The 21,892-nt window shown below is 32.7% G+C and overlaps 2 protein-coding genes across 2 annotated transcripts; one reads left to right on the top strand and one right to left on the bottom strand.

The window, feature by feature from the left end:
* The first annotated feature begins 1,901 nt into the window (after window positions 1-1,901).
* LOC132734049 (uncharacterized) lies at window positions 1,902-6,091 on the top strand. The gene is made up of 4 exons (XM_060720744.1): window positions 1,902-2,155; window positions 3,347-3,516; window positions 4,464-4,598; window positions 5,245-6,091. The coding sequence occupies exons 1-4, from the start codon at window positions 2,140-2,142 to the stop codon at window positions 5,416-5,418; spliced, it is 495 nt and encodes a 164-aa protein (XP_060576727.1). The 5' UTR covers window positions 1,902-2,139; the 3' UTR covers window positions 5,419-6,091.
* Window positions 6,092-15,077: 8,986 nt separating this feature from the next.
* Window positions 15,078-19,436, bottom strand: LOC132734052 (proline-rich transmembrane protein 1-like). Its single transcript, XM_060720748.1, has 4 exons — window positions 19,331-19,436; window positions 17,632-17,792; window positions 15,906-16,037; window positions 15,078-15,514 (listed from the first exon to the last, which is right to left on the bottom strand). The coding sequence occupies exons 1-4, from the start codon at window positions 19,344-19,346 to the stop codon at window positions 15,359-15,361; spliced, it is 465 nt and encodes a 154-aa protein (XP_060576731.1). The 5' UTR covers window positions 19,347-19,436; the 3' UTR covers window positions 15,078-15,358.
* Between the last annotated feature and the right edge of the window lie 2,456 nt (window positions 19,437-21,892).

The raw sequence follows: 21,892 nt of genomic DNA, 5'->3' as shown, positions 1-21,892 counted from the left end.
AAAGAATGCTTCCAAAATGCTTGTATGAACTAACTATGGTATTTAATTGCCTTAAAAGCGAATGACCAATGCACAAATCATTGCTAAACGGATAAAACCCTACAAAAGTAGCATAATAATATTTTGTTCCACAACATTTTATTATGTTTACGTAATTATACATGTTTAAAATAACAGAGACATTATATGGTACAACTTTTTTGAATAATTATTCAATATATGGATCAATATAAAACACATTTTATTTCAGGACTCATGCATTTGCATGTATATAAAACAAAACTGCTCATTAAATGATAAACGGAATTTAAATACACGAATGCAATAAAACCTTATCATGATTATTGACACATACCCTACCTGCTGCGCTTTTAAGGTCGGTTTGCCTTTTTTATTTATGACTTCAGTCTGCCTTGCATATTTTAGCACTATCATTAATGTTTCTAATGTAAACACAAGTTCAAGTTATCATCTGTTAACAACAACTTAATCTGACTTACACGAAGATTACGTGTAAAGAATAGATAAATGAATTTAAACATATTTAATAATAAATAGATATAATTGTAATTAATGTATATATTTTGTTGAAATTATAAATCGATAAAAAAAATATTTACACGACCTTTAAGCTCCACGTAGTTTAAAATGTATGCAAAATGAATTAGCACGATTTTTCGTTCACTTCTTTCAGTCTTCATTAATCACAAACAAAATAAAATGACTGCCTTTAATAGAGACTCATATTTACCACCACAGTTAAATAATTAAATAACATCTTAACATAATTATGCACAAATTAAACATCCTGTCTGAACCTCCTCTAAATGCCGAAACCTCAAAAATATTCCTCATGCAAACTTTAAAATTGTAAGTGTTTAAATTATTATGTAAAATCAAACTAGCTCGAAATTTAAATAGACACTTAACATCGAAACATATTATAGGATAATGTTTTGATTTCAAATAAAGTAAGTGTCTCTATTCCTTATTCAAATGCCTAAAGCAATTTTTATCTATGTATGGCCGTTGCTTTTTTTTTACATTTATCTATTTCCAATTTTTTTTTTGGTTGAAGGTGAACATCAATGGACTATAAACTTGTGTCTATAAAATACGTATAAGATAGTTGAGCGTTATAGCGCAATAAGGTAAACTACGGATTTATTATTTCTCAGTGTCCTATATGTTGTAAGATCGATACCCCATTAGGTCTATGTTTTGTTTTATCTATATTTTTATCATTATTGAACAGCTCTATTCATAGCTCTATGATTAAATTAAAAACAATCTCGATTTGTTTGAATATGTCTTGCACTTATTTTAAAAAAGACAATACTCCTTTTAAATGACATGATTTATGTAGTAATGTTTAAAATTCACTCGGATTAAATTATTAATGTCATTTGTATGCTGTAAATCACAATACAAGTTTCCATAAGTTGATTCATATCCGTGTAGACAATATTGCAAGCACTCGGCCATTTCGATTAAAATGTACTGCAAAAATAAACAAAGAGTTGTTCTAAATATTAAATAGAAACAGAGATCGAACCACACCTCTCATATATTTTAGGCAATTCATTAACCGACTGTGCTAATGTGGATGTGATGATGACCTTTAAATAGAGCTGCTATGACATAAAAAAAACATTAGTTATATACTCGTAACTTTCACAGACGGACCAAAGTGTGGTCGAATATTTAAATGAGTGCTGTAATGTATTCATAACTGACAAGTCAATATAAACATACTATAGAATGAATGCAACATCTAGCTAACTATGTAACCGAATAAGAAGGAAATTTAAAACCAAACTGCTGTTATAATATTACCATAGTACAGTGTCTATTACGCTAGGTTTTTTATTATAACTATACACTTCACGAAATTTATGTAATTACAGTTTGTAAAATCGACCGACCTTGTAGTCGAAATATTGAGACTACATGGTCATAAAAAGTGTATTGAGTGTGAAGTTCTTAACACGACATTATCTTTATTCAAATATTTACATAGCTCTTTTTTAGTGTTGGTGCAATCGTAATACAGCATATTTGGATATATTGTAGAAAGGGTCGTTTTATGACTTAAAACGATTTGATTATTCGTAAACTATCGATACAAAGTGTTAAACAATGTTGAAAAACGCAGGTATGTAAAATATTTTTGTTTTTGTTGTCATTTAAAGGCACACTACTGAGGAATTAAAACGTGACGACAAAGGATTCTGTTTCTAAAAGCTTTATGCGAATTTCGGAATTTCATATCATTGCCCAGAATCATTAATTTTATTGTGCAAAATGGCCCAAAAATGAAAAGCTATGCAATGCGTCTAAATCAATTGGTGCTAATTGCGCTGAAAGGACTTGGGTTTTAAAGGAAAGGATATTAAACGTTTTGATTATCATGACCTAAAAGATTTTCAAAACCTCTTTTCAAACATATACACAATGTCACTGCAAAATACTTGGTTGGATAAGAAATTATCAACTTTAAGCTTTCTGTGTTGCATGTTGCCCGTGCAACCAGAATTTTAGCGTATGTTGTTATACAGTCATATAAAAAAGACGCACGAGTCATATATGATAATAAGGAGGTTTTATGGGAAAAAATGTGTTTTGCTACGTTTAAGGCAGATTAACTGTTTCGGTAAAAAATGTTCTGCATATGTACAGGTCTTTCCTTTAAATTTTATTCTTATTAACATATTAACTTTGACATTTTTAGGTATTTTCATAAACATGCGCATATGTTCTTTATTAATACAAATTAGAAAAGGCACAAACGTCCACACCTTTTGACTAAATTAGAATAACATTAAACATAATATTAGATATTTTTGTTAATCAAACAGGACCAATGACCATTATTTATAACTATTCAATTGCACAACGAATACTGTACTATAGCATGTCCTCAAAATATATATGAATCTTGGGATAAATGAAATAGCTAGCCTTTTCTTTTTACGATACAAATCATGAATACCTTCAAAATAGATAATACAATTTTATGCATGCACACACGTATTCAAGTTTAAACGAAATTTTACTCATGCTAGTTCGGGTTAAAGCTCTCGTCTGAGAGCCCTGGATATTCATCACAGTAAAAAGTCAAGAAACAGACCCTTACATACTATACACATAAAAAAATTATAGAATAAATTATAATTCAGTATTTTATGATTTGGAGACTTGATATTTTGTTATACCAAAGTTTTCAGAATGATCAGAAATAGCACTCAATAAATGATAATGTTAATTATGATAAACTTCAAAATATAATCTTACTTAATGCTATTTTTGAAGCCACAATAGTTATCTAAGTTTTCTTTGTTATTAGGATATGATCAGAATTTGTTATTAGGATATGATCAGAATGGAGATGAATACACAGAAAAGAATGCCTCTTTTGAGTTGGGTGTGCCATCTACCTACCAACCGACACCACCGCAGCAAGGGTCTGAACATCTAACATGCAAGCCCGTTACCGAACTTACAAATACAGCGGTGGTAAATAGTGTTTCTTTCTTAGACATCAATGGTTTTGCAATTATTATCACGATGTTGCTATGATGTATTATGGACAATGCGTATATAAGATGTTGTCGTTTTCGCTGTACATATTCAGCAGTTAGTCGCTTCTTTTGCTAAGATTTAGAAACACACCTTTTTATATTGTCTTAAATATTACCAAGGCCAAAGTATATCAACACCTGAAGAATAGATATTAAGTAATTAAGTTATCATACTTTTTTATCTTCCATCCACATAGAAATGAGAGAGCATTAGCTTTACAGGTTCTTGACAGCATATACGGAGGAATATAGACTAAGTAAGATATATATGTCCCGAGGCCACAGCCCTGGGTTATATAATGTCACAAAGCCTACAGTATACGGTATTTTTTTTCCAGTTCAAGCAACTTGTATTATAATTGTATTATAATGTAAATTGTTACTGACGACAGTTTCATAAAATAAAACGCATGAACAATATAATATATTTGCATCAAAGAGTGAGAAAAAGGCAAGTAAAGAATATGTCGTCAGACGCTAATAACGGGTACGCACACGATGCGCTATAAAGAGTTATTCAGTTACATGTATATAGTCATCATTGTGGTGAAACTTTAATCCATTTTTCGAAGTAATTATATTAGAATCGAGATATATGACTAAACGCAATAATAAAATTATATGCACATATAGTTAACCTCTAACTTATACAATCATTGTTATTGTGGGTAGTTCGGTTGCTCAGTTTGTACGGCACAAATTGTTAAAGCCAATCAAACATCGAGAAATTTGCACTGTTATAATGTGGAACATACTACTAATATTGTCATTTTTTGTATCCTTACTAGTATTTGAAACTACCATTAATTTAATAACAAAATAGGCTTTTGAAATAGATTGTACAAATAAATTAGAGCAAAAGTATTATATTTTCTAACATAGGTAATGAGCAAGCCACAACCAGGGCCTGTGTTGAACATAATTCAGAAACCACTTCCAAGCCATATTGTTCCTGCCTTGTTCGTCTGCTGTATGTTCTGGCCAACAGGCCTAGTCGCAGTATATTTTGCATTCAAAGTAAGTGCATGTTTTAATTTCATAGTATCCTATGTATGTTTGTATGTGTATGCGTACATGTGCATGAGCGTGTGTGTATTTGGTGGTCATTTACCTCCATACAATGTTTACGAAGTTTAAGGCAAAGACATGCAATCTGAACCAAAAGGAGGACACTGTACGGCGGCCAATGAGACCCTAAATGTACGATTAAGGCTATTGGTGCTGAACAAAATACCTCTTTTTTAAGGAATCACTATATGCTTGGTGCACGCACTCATGGCCGTTTATGCATACTCTGTAGGTCAACTCCAATCGTCCTGACTCAGTGCATCGGCAGCTCAATTCAAACAACGTAAGTTGTGCCGCCTTAACCGTAAATCTAAGCTGAAGAGTGTATGCAAACTTGCCATCGGATGGATCTTCAGTCATCTGCCGATACCCTGTACCTTTTCCACAACGTGCACATACCGAGAGGAATGGAGAAGTAACTGCAAGATAATCGCTCCATCATCAGATCTAGCATTGCAATTGCAGGCTATTTATTGCAAGTCCCTATTGATGAAAGGCGGTGTTACTCTTCAATTGTTAGCATGTCTCAGAGATTGTGAATATATTTCAGATCAAAAATAAATTCAGGTCTTATATTTTATTTTTGTTTTTGTAGACACGGCATCTCGAGCTCTCCGGGGACTATGGTGAAGCGAAAAAAATGTCAGACTGTACAAGAAAATTGATTATTGCTACAATAATCATTGGACTGATTTTAGGCATTTTTGGATTTGTTGTTTACTATGCCGGAATGATGAATCGTAACAGAAACATACAAAACTACGTATAGTCATTGTCAACGTCGACTATATACTGTCATGATTCTTTTTTGAGAACGAATTCATTTCTGAAATTATCTGAACTGATAGTAACATTTATTGTAGTTGCGTATTTTTGATCATTTTTAATTTTATATCATTCTTGTTTGTTGTACATATCTTTGTATGTAAGTACAAATCAATATTGGGCTAAAAGTTTTATACTTTATAAAATTACATTCGGATAAAAGTTTTTACTAGTTTTCACTGTTTTATAAGTTTTTTTTACAAATTATATCATGCTTTTATATAATTTTTACTCAGAAAATTACGCAAATATGAACCAATGTTTTTACATGCATTTATATTTTTTGCATTGTGTTTAATTTTCTGAATTTGAAACTGCGTGTTTTACATTATAAGCTATGTACTTCGTATTATTCTCTTCATTGTTGTACAATATAATATGCTACTGTATTGTACATTATAACTTGTGAAACAACCAGATATACATATTACATTGAATTTTGTATGAGGCCGATGGCCTACAATTATATTTAATAAACTTGAAACATAAAACGATGTGTATAAGAAGGCTTTTAGACCTTGTAAAATCAGTTGTAAGCTTAAATGATCCGATGCACAAGTAATAGATTGTTTGGTTTAAACAGTATTTATACCGCTTAATAAATTTTAAACCACTGATTATTTTTTAAATAACTTGGCACAACTGATCACTATAATGATACGACGTGTAGAGTGCAATAATTTGGTTGCTACTACCAAGGTCAACCTCACACTTAAAGGTCTAGCATTTCATGCCCGCTCTATCACTTGTAAACCGCTGAAAATTTTTAAATAACTTGGCACAAATAATCAACATTATAAGACAATGTGCGGAACGCTATAATTGGGTTGCTTCCCCAAAGTCAAGGCAACACTTAAATATCATGTGTTGAAAAGTCGTGTTTACTGCATCACATTTCAACTCCTGCAATGTTTTAAAGATAACTTGGCACAAATGATCTCCATTATAACACTGTGTCCAGCGCACAACAATCAAATCACTACCCTCAAAGCCAGGGTTACATCCGAAGGTCCGATGTGAGAACATCTAATTTTAATGTCCGCTCTATAAACTCAAATGTTTTTTTGAATCAATTGGCACAAACAATCTCCGACATGACACAATCTGATTTTCTTTCCTGCAAATGGTAAACATAAAAATTATAATGTCCAGCAACAAAGCATTTATATAAAAGTTTTTAAAAGACGACAATTCAACATGTGTCATGACGGTAGAAGTATAGATAATTATAGAAAATGGCAAACGTTAAAATAATTTGAAGAGAATACACTATACTTACTGCATAAAGTCATCCAATCGTTATATAGAGATAGGAAAACATTTTGTAGTCGCGTAATTTCGACGGACATTGACCTTCTTGCATTCAAAATTTTAATGCAATTAATATTTTGGCATATTTATGTGTTCATATATGCCGTTCACAAAAAACATCAGTATCATTTTTATCAGTACGTGTCAATATGATCATGACCATAATTGTCAAAAGTATAAGTTAATCATCATCATCATCATATTCATCATCATTATCATCATCATATTAATGATGATCCTCATATTAAGACGACCTGGTAATGATTGTTCTAATAATGTCGATAATGTTTTCAGTGGACGTTCTGAGTCTTATGCACGAAACATACAAACATATGCTAAAATATTGATTGCATTCTTACAGTTGGAGAGAGTAGTTCGTCAAAATTGTGCCACAGCAAAACGTTTTCTTATCCCCGAACACAAACAATAAAAGTGTACAATTGCCTGACTTAAGGTTATGATTGTAATTTTGAAACCAGGCTTAAAAACACTTTGTCTCTATCTTCAGGGGCACTGTTTTGCATCTAAGTTATCTTTTTTCAAAAGAGAAACTAGTAAACAGTTTCGTTAACAAAAGAAAATAAAAATCGGATAGTACTGTACAGACTTAGTTTTGTCTCCTAAAAGTTTTATAGCCACTTTAAAATTTTTTTAATGATCCATGTTACTGAACCTAACATAAATTTAAAAAATGCACACATGTGATCTCGCTTTACTTAACCAGTATATAAATCGTGAAAATAAATAAATCAATCAATCAATCAATCTATCAAATAATCAATCAATCAAGGACATGGTTACGTCATTCAAAGTGACAATATGCTCATACTTTCATAGTCAAGTTGAACTGAATTGACTTTATATTTCAAAAGATTGACCGTCAAAATGGTGTTTGACCAACAGTTGATATTGGAAAATGTTTTGGACAAAATTATAAATCTGCCTAAAATTTAAAAAGACTGCCCCACTCTTTTAATAAACTAAGCGTTATGGATATTTACAGAAATTTCATTTGAATCTGTGTGTTATTTATTGGTGTGTTATTTATTGTTTATGCAACTTACTTATTAAACTGAGAAATTTATAGCAAAATGAAAACTTATTTTGATCTTCACCCGTTCACTCACTATAAACTATGGGCATGTCATTTTAACAATATAACAAACTTATTTGCAGTAAACAATAAAGTAGTTAAAAGTCAGCCCAAAGTTAAATCGTTTAAGTTTCGTGTTTGTTCTAGTATAAACATTTAGTATTTTACAAACACATGCGCAGCGATATTAAATTTCAGCTAATATTTATTAGGCAGGAAAGAACAACAACAACAAAACACATAAAATGGCGGAGAGAGCAAGTATTTTGAATTACATATTTTTTTTCTATTTTCTAAAGCAGTTTAATGTAACTGTTGATCTCTATAAAACAACCAATTGTTTGCTTTATATTATAAAACTGAATAAGAATAATTCATTTTTTTTTTAATTATCTTATCATTAAAATTTCGCAAAATTAATACCATTACCAAAGCGTTTTTAATACTGTTTTATTCTTCATTTTCTTGAGTTTGTTTGAAAAAATATCTTGTAAATTTGAGGGATGTAAAGTGAAAAAAACACACACAAAAAAACAACGTCCAATTGTAGTTATAACCCCGTTCATCATTGTTTAAATGTAATTTGTCATATGGTTTTCTTTCATTACGGCAATAAATAATTGAATAATTCTTGAACAATTATAACAAAAAATGAAATAATGTTATGACAAGGATCAATACAATATACACAAAACGCGAAATTTAAACACATACTATTTTTTTAATGTTCTTTACGTTTCTTTTTGCTTCAATTAAAGGGACTCCACTGAGGTTTTTTGACATGGTGGGACTGAAAATATTTTTTCCAGATAAATGTACCATTTGATGTAGGTTTAGACTACTAATATTTGAGCAAAATTTCAGATCATTCGCGCACTTCGTTTTTCCAGAATATTTTTTTTCCAATTGTGAAAAAATGACAAAAAATAGAAGCGTTTAAACGCTTTTCTCTCAAATTAGGCTAAGAAAAGCATCAAAATACGATTTTCAATTTATTTCAAAGTATATTTCTTAACTATCTTTGCAGATGTGTCTGTTTAAAGTGCTCCAGCTCATTTATGTAAGAAATTCAAATGATATGTTTTTAGGCTTTTGAACCTCAGTGGAGTCCCTTTAATGTAAACAGATATGAAACCAAAACTATTGTATCATTTATTTGACTCCTTTATAGGATAGGGCCTATAATGATTTATGAATAAAGCAAGGGCCGGTTGATCCGGGCGATGCTCCCCGAATAGGTTTTGGACACAGGAAGGTATACCTCTTGTAGTGTCAGGGTTATGTCACAGACAAAGTTCAAAGTGTAAAAACCACCCAAATGTTGTACACGACACATTGTCTCAATATGGTGATCATTTCTGTGAAATAGTTTTAAAATCGGACTTCAAATAAGGAAGTTATGGACTGGACACGATTTTGATGCAAGTAATGTTTTGACCTTGACCTTCAAGGTAGCGACCCAAATGTTAAGCGCGACACGTCGTCTAAATATGGTGATCATTTCTGTAAAATAGTTTTAAAATCCGACTTCAAATAACGAAGTTATGGACCGGACACGATTTTGCTGCAAGGTCATGCTGTGACCTTGACCTTCAAGGTAGCGACCCAAATGTTGCGCGCAACACGTCGTCTAAATATGGTAATCATGTCTGTGAATAAGTTTTAAAATCCGACTTCAAATAACAAAGTTATGGGCCAGACACAATTTTGCTGCAAGGTCATGCTGTGACATTGACATTCAATGTAGCGACCAAAATGTTGCATGTGACACGTCATCTCAATATGGTGATCATCTCTGTGAAATAGTTGTTACATCCGACTTCAAATAACGAGGTTATGGGCCGGACAAGATTTTGCTGCAAGGTCATGCTGTGACCTTGACCTTCAAGGTAGCGACCCAAATGTTGCGCCCGACACATTGTCTCAATACGGTGATCATTTCTGTGAAAAGTTTTAAAATCCGATTTCAAATAACGAAGTTATTGGCCGGACACAATTTTGCTCCAAGGTCATGCTGTGACCTTTACCTTCAAGGTAGTGACCCAAATGATGCGCACGACACGTCGTCTAAATATGGTGACCATTTCAGTGAAATAGTTTTAAAATCCAACTTCAAATAACGAAGTCATTGACCGGACAAGATTTTGCTGCAAGGTCATGCTGTGACCTTGACCAAGGTAGCAACCCAAATGTTGCGCGCGACACGTCATTTCAATATAGTGATCATTTCTGTGAAAAAGTTGTTATATCCGACTTCAAGTAACGAAGTTATGGGCCGGACACAATTTTGCTGCAAGGTCATGCTGTGACCTTGACCTTCAAGGTAGCGACCCAAATGTTGCGCCCGACACATTGTCTCAATACGGTGATCATTTCTGTGAAAAGTTTTAAAATCCGATTTCAAATAACGAAGTTATTGGCCGGACACAATTTTGCTCCAAGGTCATGCTGTGACCTTTACCTTCAAGGTAGTGACCGAAATGATGCGCGCGACACGTCGTCTAAATATGGTGATCATTTCAGTGAAATAGTTTTAAATTCCAACTTCAAATAACGAAGTTATTGACCGGACAAGATTTTCCTGCAAGGTCATGCTGTGACCTTGACCAAGGTAGCAACCCAAATGTTGCGCGCGACACGTCATTTCAATATAGTGATCATTTCTGTGAAAAAGTTGTTATATTCGACTTCAAGTAACGAAGTTATGGGCCGGACACAATTTTGCTGCAAGGTCATGCTGTGACCTTGACCTTCAAGGTAGCGACCTAAATGTTACGTCCGACACATTGACTCAATATGGTGATCATTTCTGTGACATAGTTTTAAAATCCGACTTCAAATATCGAAGTTATTGGCTGGACACAATTTTGCTGCAAGGTCATGCTGTGACTTTACCTTCCCGGTAGTGACCCAAATGTTGCGCGCGACACGTCGTCTTAATATTGTGATCATTTCAGTGAAATAGTTTTAAAAACCGACTTAAAGTAACAAAGTTATTGGCCGGACAAGATTTTTCTGCAAGGTCATGCTGTGACCTTGGCCTTCAAGGTAGCGACCCAAATGTTACGCCCGATACATTGACTCAATATGGTGATCATTTCTGTGACATATGTTTAAAATTCGACTTCAAATATCGAAGTTATTGGCCGGTCACAATTTTGCTGCAAGGTCATGCTGCGACCTTTACCTTCTCGGTAGTGACCCAAATGTTGCGCGTGACACGTCGTCTTAATATTGTGATCATTTCAGTGAAATAGTTTTAAAATCCGACTTGACGTAACAAAGTTATTGGCCGGACAAGATTTTGCTGCAAGGTCATGCTTGAACTTCAAGGTAGCGACCCAAATATTGCGCGCGACACGTCATCTCAATATGGTGATCATTTCTTTGAAATAGTTTCAAAATTTGGACTTCAAATAATGAAGTTATGGACTGGAATGATATATATAAATTCATTACAAGAATTCCTGATAATCGGTATAAACAATTCAAATTTAGAGTAATAAACATGATCTTTACAAGCAAAGAAACGCGCTATAAATGGAAAATGGTCTCATCTCCACTCTGTAATAAAAGTAATAAAATAGAAGATTATTAACATCTTTTTATCGATTGTATGGCAGTAAATGTATTTTGGGAGAAAATTTTATATATATTTCAAGAGTGCGGAATTCAAAGAAATATACGTAGACTAGACATCCTTATTTTCGGTTATAAAATATGTCAAGAAGAATACTTTTACATAAATGTTATACTCACCATTGTAGGTTTTAGTATTTATAAAGCTTACTTTTGTAGTAATAATTGGTCAAATGAATTTAACATTTTAAAACTGTTTAAAACAGAATTTGAAATAATTTATCAATACTTTAAATACAAGAAGACAAAAGTTAATTTTTTTGACAAAATACTACAAATTTTAAAAGATTTATACTAACCTCTAGATAGTTTCAAGCTTTTTTCACTTTGTGTGTTTATGTACGTTGTAACTCTAATACATATGAATATCTCAAATTGTATATATGTATAATTATGTATAATTATGTATAATATTTGTGAATAAAAAAAAAAAAAAAAAAACGTTTTAAGCATCACCAGGCTCTACTTTGCTTGAACTATTTAAATAACAGTGTCATAACAGTCTTGTAAGATCAGTGAACAACCATTTAAACCGCTTAAGAAACTAAAATATTATTCAATAAATAAAAAAATACCTGCTCTATCCGCCATTTTGTTACACAATTCTTGTTTAATCAATTGAAATTGTTCACATCAAATATTTGCAAATATCAAATTCTATTTTTGGAAGAAAGAAGATTACTGCAAGGTTCGCTGCATTTAATATGAATATCGCATAAACATGAATTTTAAAGCGAGTTGCTCAGACCAGTTTCTTAAACTCCCTACAGTTACTTAATAATAGCATAGTTTAAACCTTTTACTCGCTACATTTTTGCAATCAATTTGCCCTACTATGATTTTTGAAAAGTTCATTTTAATATTGAGTTATTTCAAACTTAAAATTTAAAAAAATATATACTTTTATAAAAAAAAAAGTACTGCAGCATCATGCAAATTGCAATTGAATACTAGCCAGTAGTTGCTTCAAGGTTGTCAAAACAATATGTTGGAATGGACAAACACATTGACAAACGGATTTTCCTACCATTGTGTATTTACGTACACATTGCTGTGCTCCTCATTATTACTTTTACCATTAACCACGTTAAAGATTTCAACATTAGAATCATATCTAACGAAATGAAAACATGAGAATCAATGTTTGGGTGTAGATTGACTAACGCATTTACTGACAGATAGATAACCTCCCACTGAGATAGTAATAGACACCATCTTAAATCATCATTAATCATAATAACGCCGCTAGATATTTTCTAAGATAACCAGAAGTGAAAACAATAATGAAACACAATGAAAGGGCTACCAATGCAGAAAACAAAATAAAAAATAAGTTAACACTCACACTGTGTGCCTATAGAACGTGACATGCTCTGATCCGCATGAGACAGGGAACTAATTCCAACAACAAACCAGATAGTATTTTCCTCTATATTTTATTATCCTAAATGGGATCAAGTGCAAACCCTGTTAAATTCTTATCAGTAACCCATTCATGCAATTTTGTTATTGTAAGGTTAAGCTGCTAGTTAGAACACGCAGAAGTCATACAGTTTCACTTTATGTAAGCACCGAAATAAAGAACAAGAGAGCCATGATTGCCCTGAAATATAGAGAGTATCCATGACAAAGAACAAGAATTATTGTAAACTTTATACAAAAGCAGATATAAATCATAAACTGATATCACAAAATTCATATTTAATCTGAAAGAGTCCATGAGTACATTACTGGTTGCTATTGCTAAAAGAAAACCACAGTTTCAAACGATGTGTACATATAAGGAAAATCAATGGCCACCAAGACGGGGCTATTTTTAAACACAGAGCTTTTATTTTAAACAAACTCGATAGACACTCACTAGAGGATGCTGTTACCTAAATATCAAGGCTCTAGCTCTTTGTTTTTTAAGAAGATAAGCTTTTACTATACATATATAAAGAAAATTAATGACCTCACGGCTTTTATTTTAACAAACTTTGTAGAAACTCACATAATAATGTTTAAAACAAATAATGTTCCATGCTAAACATCTAAGCTCTAGTTCTTTGGGTGTTTTTATCCGAATATTTTTTATGTTTTTAATATATACAATGAAACTCAATGACCTCACCGGGTGGGTCAAATTTAGACCTCAAGTCTTGGTAGACACTCACTAGAAGATGTTCCATTCCAAATACCTAGGCTCTATCTATTTGGGTTTTTTAGAACATTTTTTAAAGTTTTTCTTCCGGTTGCCATGGCAACCAGAGTTCTGCATAGAATTAAATTCTTTGAACAATTTCAAAGGTGACCATCAATTGATTTCTGTTTGGATGAAATTGACTTAGATTTTATGAGAAGATGTCATTTACAGTAAAGGTTTACGGACGGACGACGAACGTACGGACGCTGGACGAAGAGCAATCACAAAAACTCACGCTGTCACTTCGTGACAGGTCAGCTAAAATCTGAATACCAAAAGAACGCCCAAAACGGTATAATTGTGGTCAAGCAATCAAACAACACAGTTTGAAACACTACCGTTGCTGTATTTGTGTTTTGATTGCTTAATGCGATACGGGATATTTCTTTGTTGTGTTAAACAATTGCTAGCCAGTACAGGAACCCATCAACCCAAAGTCATCCATCGAAAGTGTGTAGCTGCCTGTTGGTTTTATATTGCACAGAAATACCCATGTCTATAATCTTGTTGATGTCGAACGTTTCGCCGAAGCACTGAAGTTGTAGTCTGGCTTTCAAGCAAACACAAGTTTCCTTTATACTGTGAACTACGATTAAATACGCATCTTGTAATACGGAAGTGTTACGGGGATTGATTTTTCTTGCATCATTTAAAGTAACACAATAAACGAAAGTAATAATATCAAAATCAAGCTTTTATAATTGAGCGTAAATTACGTAAATTGCACCGGATCAACTCTAGCTAAAAAAAAATTCCAGAAATAGCTGACTTGATTGAATATACGGCATGAAATAAAAAACTATCAAATGTGCATAAACTCATAAATACATTCGACAATTTAATAATTTACACATGCAATGTGATTTAGATTAGATTGGATAGCACGTTATATCTAGTCAACACATTGTCAATTTTGTTCGACAATTTATGCAGAAAGTACATGTCTTGAAAAGTCTGAGAATGCTACAAGTAATGGCATACCAATAGAATACTAATACAATGCGAAAGTTAGCCTTCCAAATGTCCGCTAGATAAGCATACACCACACAGCCAAAATTTCCTCTGATTAGTTCAGTAGAAACACGTGAAGAGTTGATGCGCAGAAGTCTTATAAAAAGAAGGCTTGTATGAACTGTTTGCAAATGCGTTTATTGGCATAAATGCTATTAGATTTCCGGCAGATTGCCTTTGTGACGACTGCCTATCGAAAATAAAAATTCCAATGGTCTCCAGATTAATCGCCATTTCAATAATAAAATAATTATTTAGTCCTTTGCTGTTATAAAATCAACAATGTACAATATTTTATTTTACTTTGCTTTTAAGAAGTTATTAATACTCAAAGTTAACGTGAACAATTAACTTTCAACAAATCAGAAAAATTGTAAAAAAGCAGAATATGTTTCAGCTAATATGACAAATTGTTTCGTTTTTAGAAAAAAGTTTGGCAAAGTAAATGATTGTCAAATCTGATTCAATCTGATCTGATGAAACAAGGAAGCAATTTAACATTAAATTTTCTGATCAATCCAGTTTTCCTTTTCGATGATCTTTAAAAAATGCATTTAAAATTTGATTTTTAAGTCAGTGCGTTACAATTGAGGTTCTAGGATAATATGTTTTCATTCATGTATCATGTATACGTAAATGTATTGTTTAATGTATATAGTTCAAATACAGTGTAAACCGCAAGACAACCACAAGGATCGTCCAAATCATTCCAACAATCACACTAGTTATTATCAGCTTCTTGGCGTTGTCAGACATCTTTCTTGCCCCAGGATAGTTACCCGCATTCGCCAAACGGTTTGCCTAAACAAAATAACATTTCGGAAAAATAATACTGAACAATGTTTAATCAAGTTTGCATTAAATTGTTTTGACGAGATAACGCTATGTACTTTGCTAATTTGATTGTCTCTCTAGTACCGCAAGGTTTCACCCGAAGGCGCTCGCATACCTCATACACAAATGAACGTAAAATAAAATCCCTAAGAAAATCTCTCTTGACCTGGAATCACTAGTAAACCAACTGCCGTACCAACTTGCACTTACCCTTAATGGCTAATAATTAAAAGCATGTTAGACCTAATGTTATTATTATTGAGCTAACATGGAAAGCCTTTGTAGATCTTACATCATACTTGTTTAGCTGACCTGTCAGGCAGTAAGCATTTTGCAACACTAGTTATAGTAAACTTACTTCGTCTGCATAGTAGATTGCGCATATTCCAGTAGGACAGAAACAACACAAGCACGTCAAAATTGATACCGCCATGTAATCTGGGGGTGTCTGCTGGACAATGACGGTGGCTGCTTTTGGTTGATTAACAACCTAGAAAAAAATACGCATATTCCTATTTATAACACTCATTTATTTATCCATTTTAACTAAATAATTATTGAACATTTTTATACCCTTGAACCACAATCTGACTAAAATTCAAATGAACTTATTTTTTACATGTCGATCTGTTTTACACCGTACAGCTTTTGCTTTTATTATGATTCGGATTTTCCGAAAAGCTATTTTGAGTCATGCAATCAAACCGGTGTCTTCAGACAAGTATCAAAATATCGTTGTCCGTAAAGTTAAAAAAAATGTTGATTTTTGTTCGAAAAAGAAAATTAAAACAAGTTAACTTGAAATGATAGACTCACATTTAATAGGCAAGGTTGTTTTGCCTGTTTACATGCAGAGTATATCGAAAACCCTGTATTCGTTCCCTCGAAATCTTGAAAATTACTTACTCAGTATTGGTTTACAATCGGTTTAAATTAGAAATCACATCGCTATTAAAATTGTGAAAGCTCGCAGATGATTTGCTGTTTCAATAATCACGAGAATGTTACAAACTTTTGGTGATCGTCAGACCCATATGTGTGACCTTATTTAGGAGCAAATTTTAGTCAGATAGATTTGAACCATTAAGTAAATTGTATCAGCAAGCATGTATTTCCTGAAATTATGACATCAAAACTTTGGAAAATACATGCTTCATATTATGTTTAAGTATATACCGGGGACATATCTCTCACTTATGCCTATGTAATGCAGGCTATGTAGAATGAAAATTTGATTTTAGATATGCTTGTGATATGCCCCTTTAAAATAAAAATGCCGTTGCCCCTTAACCCTAAGTACTTCTTTTAAATAACTTGTTACGCTTCATTTTTTGTGTTTAAAGAAATATGTTAATATTAAGATAAGCGTTTCTTCGCCTGATTATAAATATTTAGTCACCGTTTAATATTACTGCCCGCCCACTGACAATTGACCTATAATAATAATGCCGCAATTCGAATATTTAAGGTTACGCCTTACCTATATTACTGTAAATCAGTATTATTTTTACGAAATAAATACATAAAATTAATGCTTTAGTACAAATATACGGAGCCCCTAAGGTAACATTTTCCACACTTTTTTCCCCGGAACTTAATTCATTTTTACGAAATAATAATTCGTAATATGTCATTTCATATATAGATGTTTCTACATGCAAAAATGTTTATTTTTTCATAGAGTTTGAATTTTTTTATCATTCTCCTTGGAAAATGCATTTTTTTTTTATTCTTGTTCGTGGCATTTTGTGTCACTTTGCCTGCAACATTATTATTGTTGTTAATTCTATTTTCCAAATGTAATTTAAAATTGTTTAATCAACAATTGAGGAAGATGTCGATAAACATGTCATATTAATGAACTACAAATGACCCGAAACAAGTTATATGATAACACTGATAACACAATTCATACTGTACTGTTCACAATGTTTTATGTACTTTGAAAAAAATGAGCTTTAGCATGTCTTTCTGACTAATGTATGTTTAATCTGTTAATAGTGAAATGTTGCATTTGCAAGCGTTGCTATGGCTACACATATGTTAGAAAAACTTGAGACAACTTTAATAACGTATGATACAACCACTGTGGTATTTGTGTCGTGTCCATAGTCTAGTTGCGTCCGGGAAGGGTGCTGGTCATTGTCTTGTGGCGATGGAGGGATTGCTGGCTGGGAATGGGTAGTATCCATCCCAAAGTTCTCATGACTATCTGTGTAGTCATCTTCGGGTTGGTGGTCGTCTCCTACAAGGAAAAGCACATCTCAAATAAAAACACAATTTGAAATAGCATATAAGAACAATCCAAACCACTGTATATATCAGTCAATACTTGGATATACTGTCAAGCACGCATCAGTACGTAGGCCTGCATTATGCTTTTTCTTTCAAATACCAGTTCTTAATCTTGAAATCACAAAAGATAATAAACTTGAAAAAGAAGCCGACATCTACTATTGATTTGTACGTTTTTATTATTAACTGTTAAATGGCTATTTTTCTCACTAACATTTACCTAAAAATAAAGCACGAAATAAACAAATGGAGGAAAACTACATATGTGCGGACATGACCTTTCCACCAAGGAGTACGTGAAAAAAGTATCAAAATTATATGGGGAAAAATAATACAGGCTAGCATTTGCACCCTTACGTTTACTCTCTTAAAAAGAACTGTCAAATGCTATCCCACTTGCTTCCCCGATATAACTAAAATGAAATTATAAATTAAATTCCTTTAAGTATTTGTTTGACATATGTGACACTGTAAAAGGGTGTGTCCTTTTTCTCAAAAGATATTAAATCGCATATGACATACACCATTACTTGCCTTACTTCAGCAGTTTAAAACATGTAAAAACAAACTTCTGTTGGGCGGAAATTCATTTGACTCATTTCCAACCAAGTGTGTAAAATATTACCGAGCGGTCATATTTTGAAGCAATGGAGACTGGTTGAATCTTGTTCGCGTTTTACTTACTAGTACTTCTGAAGCTATATTAAACTTACAATTTAGTGAACAACGCATTTTAAGTTATAAGGCGTAATGTTTCATACAGCGTTTTCAATAATAACATTTTATTATAATATTGAAAACGAGGCAACAAACTTCTGTTGCTTTCAAACCTGGCCGCTGGCGCTTCGTCACCTCGTTTGTTATATAATATATAAAAAACAATGTATAGAATAGTTTTTTCAAACGATGTTCGTCTAGGATCGGGTTGATCTTCTTGTAAAATTTACAGGAATAATCTAAATATGAAAAAAAATCATCATTCATTTTAAAATTTTCAAACTGAAATCCGGGAATATTATTGGTCATTTTAAAATAAGTATAATAATCTAAAGGATCTGTCTGAAGTTGTATCGGAAATAATATGTTTTTGTAATAATGCTGAAATCATTAATTCATTAATTCTTGTGAATATCTTATTCAACATAAGAATTTACCAATCTACAAATTACATTTAAAATTGGCCAGACGATTCATAACGTAGACGATCCCGGAGAAAATATGTGCATACTGAAAGAAACCATGCAACTAAAAGCACTTTTACCTCGTCCGAGAATGGTATTAAAATAGTTCTTGTTTTACGTTAAACCAAATGCCTAGCATGATAATAATCAAATAATTGTATCGTGTATAATTCATTTATTAACAAACGATTGTGAGTGCTTGATTTATGTTAACCTACCGTAATGTACATAACAGTTTGATAACAAATTTATATCAACTTTAAAAACACATTCAAACAATAAAAAAACATAGTAAAATTCACAGTACCTGCCCTCTCCGCCATTTTGCTTCACAATGTGTTTTTTAGTTAAACAGATGACATAGTTCAAAACGCCGCGCATGTATTTTTTAAACACAACTATGATAACCGCCGTATGTACACATCTGCAGATGTTTCTAAATTCAAAATTTCTTGCACTTTCCAGTACCGTCCATGAACAGGCTCAATCAAACTGAGCCTGCAACATTTTCAATTTTGCCGTGTTGGGCTTTCTTTAGGGATTCTGTATTTATCTATTTTGTTAATACAAGAAAGATTTATATTTGTGTCTTTGTTCTATTGTCTCGAGTCTGATTAATCCCTGGATTGTTTTCGATCGTATTACAATTTTTTTTATTTTAACTATTGTATCAAGAATATTAACATACATGTATATCCATTATTATATGCAGCACAAGTGATGATTTAATTGATAATTAATTAAATGCGTTTGTTTTCTTGTGTAAATGAGTTTAACAAATATGTTATAATTAATTAATTTTGATAAACTCATGCAGTAAGTGATATGCACGGGAAAAAACACAAACAAACACAATAAAACAATATTAAACTTTAAAGTGACATTATTTTTGTCACTGTCAAGTTGAGATGAATTTGTGAGATGTTTCATTTTCTAATAATAGTGATATTGAGTGATTTTATACTTTTCCTGGCACAGGATGTATTATGTGTGCCGCTCATTTTTTTCAGATCTGGTTCATAAGGCCTCACCTACGTTTCATCGATAGCAATGATTTTTGATAAGAAGGTTTTCCTTTTCGACACAAACCCTGAAAGAAGAGTGGATGCCACTTCCAGATGCCGTTCATGCGTCAAGCGGTAAAACATCCACCTGGCGAAAATCTTTCTTGTTTTCAAACAAATGCCAAAGATAGTATAAACAGGCCCTACATTCATTTCAAACTCGTGAACCATTTCTACACACGTAATTCTTTGATCAGATTCCAAACACCTGTTTAACTGTTCGGTGTCATAAATGTAGATAGCCATCACAATTCTACCTGCTCGGTGCGCAGTCACTGTTATTCTTAAACTCATTCACAGTACGCTAGTGCCGTGACCTTTTTGTAAAGATGAATTACTTCATTTGTTGTTTTATTACGATGGCATTCACTTTTTATATAGCTTCGCCGATCCTGATACGTTAACGGGGACTTAATGGCTAAAAGTGACGTCATATAACGCCTTGTTATGATGGCTTCATTTATAATGATATCGAGTGATTTCACTATTTGAAATTGTATCTACAGGGCCATTTTGAATGTGGTCGATTGTTTTCATCAAAAATTATAAGACGAGTTGAATTACATATTGAATTAATCTTGTACAATAAAGTCTCGCTTTACTACCGACCCAAAATTGCGGCAATTTGATATTACGACCGCTTTTTTGCGGTCCCGATTTTTTGCCTATATAATTCAATGGTCGTAAGGCCCGACATTACGACCGACCCGCTACTACGTATTACGACCGCTTTTAACGGTCCAAATTCTCACTTAACAATGCAAATGGGGTCCAATAAAATGCATTCATGAAAAAAGTAAACAACTCATTCAACTGGTCCTAGTTTGTCATCGGTACATTTGTTCGGCAAATATTTGTTTCCAAACGAATCGTGAAGCATTATCCCACCAAAATTACGATTCTTCTACTGTTTTTTGGACAGGTCTATACTTTTTGAGAATAATTTGATTAACCGATTACTTCACATAGACAAGTTTAGACGGCTTTTCATAGGCTTCAAATAATGCTGAAAAAATGCACTATTTGGACCCAAAAAAACTTGTTTTCGTTTCAGAAATGGTGTTAAAAAGTGATTACAAAAAGATACACCATGGGTGGGGGGGTGCCATATAGGGATGTGCTCCCTTCTGTTTTGGGGTTTGAAGAAAACTTTCTTTGAGAGGCTAAAAATGGTCCCATGCTGATCTTAAGGTAACATGTAACCAACGTTGAAAAACCCTTTGACTCTGTCTGAATCCATTGAAAGTTGCAGCACCTTGAAATCAGTTTTTTATTGAAAAAAAAACGCCAAATAGTAAAAAATTTGCAATTTTGAGATGTCCCCTCGTTGCTATGTCAACATTTGCACCTACTTTGAACAGTATTGAAACCTTTTTCATAGGTTCATGGCAGTTTCAACGTGTAACAGGAGGCTTTTTAATGAAAACAGTCATTTTCACATAGTGCTCGTGAAATAATGGGTTAAACAACATAATATCCGTTCCGGGGTATTTTCTTTTCATTTGCAAAGGTATGGTCCTGTCAGACAGGCCCAGTCATGTAAAACGTTTGACATGATAGTCCTGCAAATCATTAAAAGTAATAAAATATTTAAAATGAAAAATAAATGTACATGATTTTCATAATCATCCTGTAATCGGGAGAGAAATAGTTAACAAGATAATTTTAATTGAAGATACTTTTAAGTACAAAATACGAGGGTAATCCAGTACATTCGTGGACTTTAGGTGTTGCTTAAACATAATTGAGATATTGGTATGAAATTCTTACACTGCCTAGTAAGTAAGAATAAATAACAAATATAC

This window comes from Ruditapes philippinarum, unplaced genomic scaffold, assembly GCF_026571515.1.
Source record: "Ruditapes philippinarum isolate M1 unplaced genomic scaffold, ASM2657151v2 ctg11950_1_1_1_1, whole genome shotgun sequence".
Taxonomy (NCBI): domain Eukaryota; kingdom Metazoa; phylum Mollusca; class Bivalvia; order Venerida; family Veneridae; genus Ruditapes; species Ruditapes philippinarum.
Note: the sequence above shows the minus strand (reverse complement) of the source record. Positions and strands in the feature narration are given on the sequence as shown.

Bases quoted from the DNA above. Each gene is read 5' to 3' on its own strand.
- LOC132734049 (XM_060720744.1), top strand. The intron at 3,517-4,463 runs GTAAATAGTGTT...TTTCTAACATAG, and splicing joins AACTTACAAATACAGCGGTG to GTAATGAGCAAGCCACAACC. The intron at 4,599-5,244 runs GTAAGTGCATGT...TTGTTTTTGTAG, and splicing joins CAGTATATTTTGCATTCAAA to ACACGGCATCTCGAGCTCTC.
- LOC132734052 (XM_060720748.1), bottom strand. The intron at 16,038-17,631 runs GTTGTATCATAC...ATTTTTTTCTAG, and splicing joins ACGACACAAATACCACAGTG to GTTGTTAATCAACCAAAAGC. The intron at 15,515-15,905 runs GTAAGTTTACTA...TATTTTGTTTAG, and splicing joins CAATCTACTATGCAGACGAA to GCAAACCGTTTGGCGAATGC.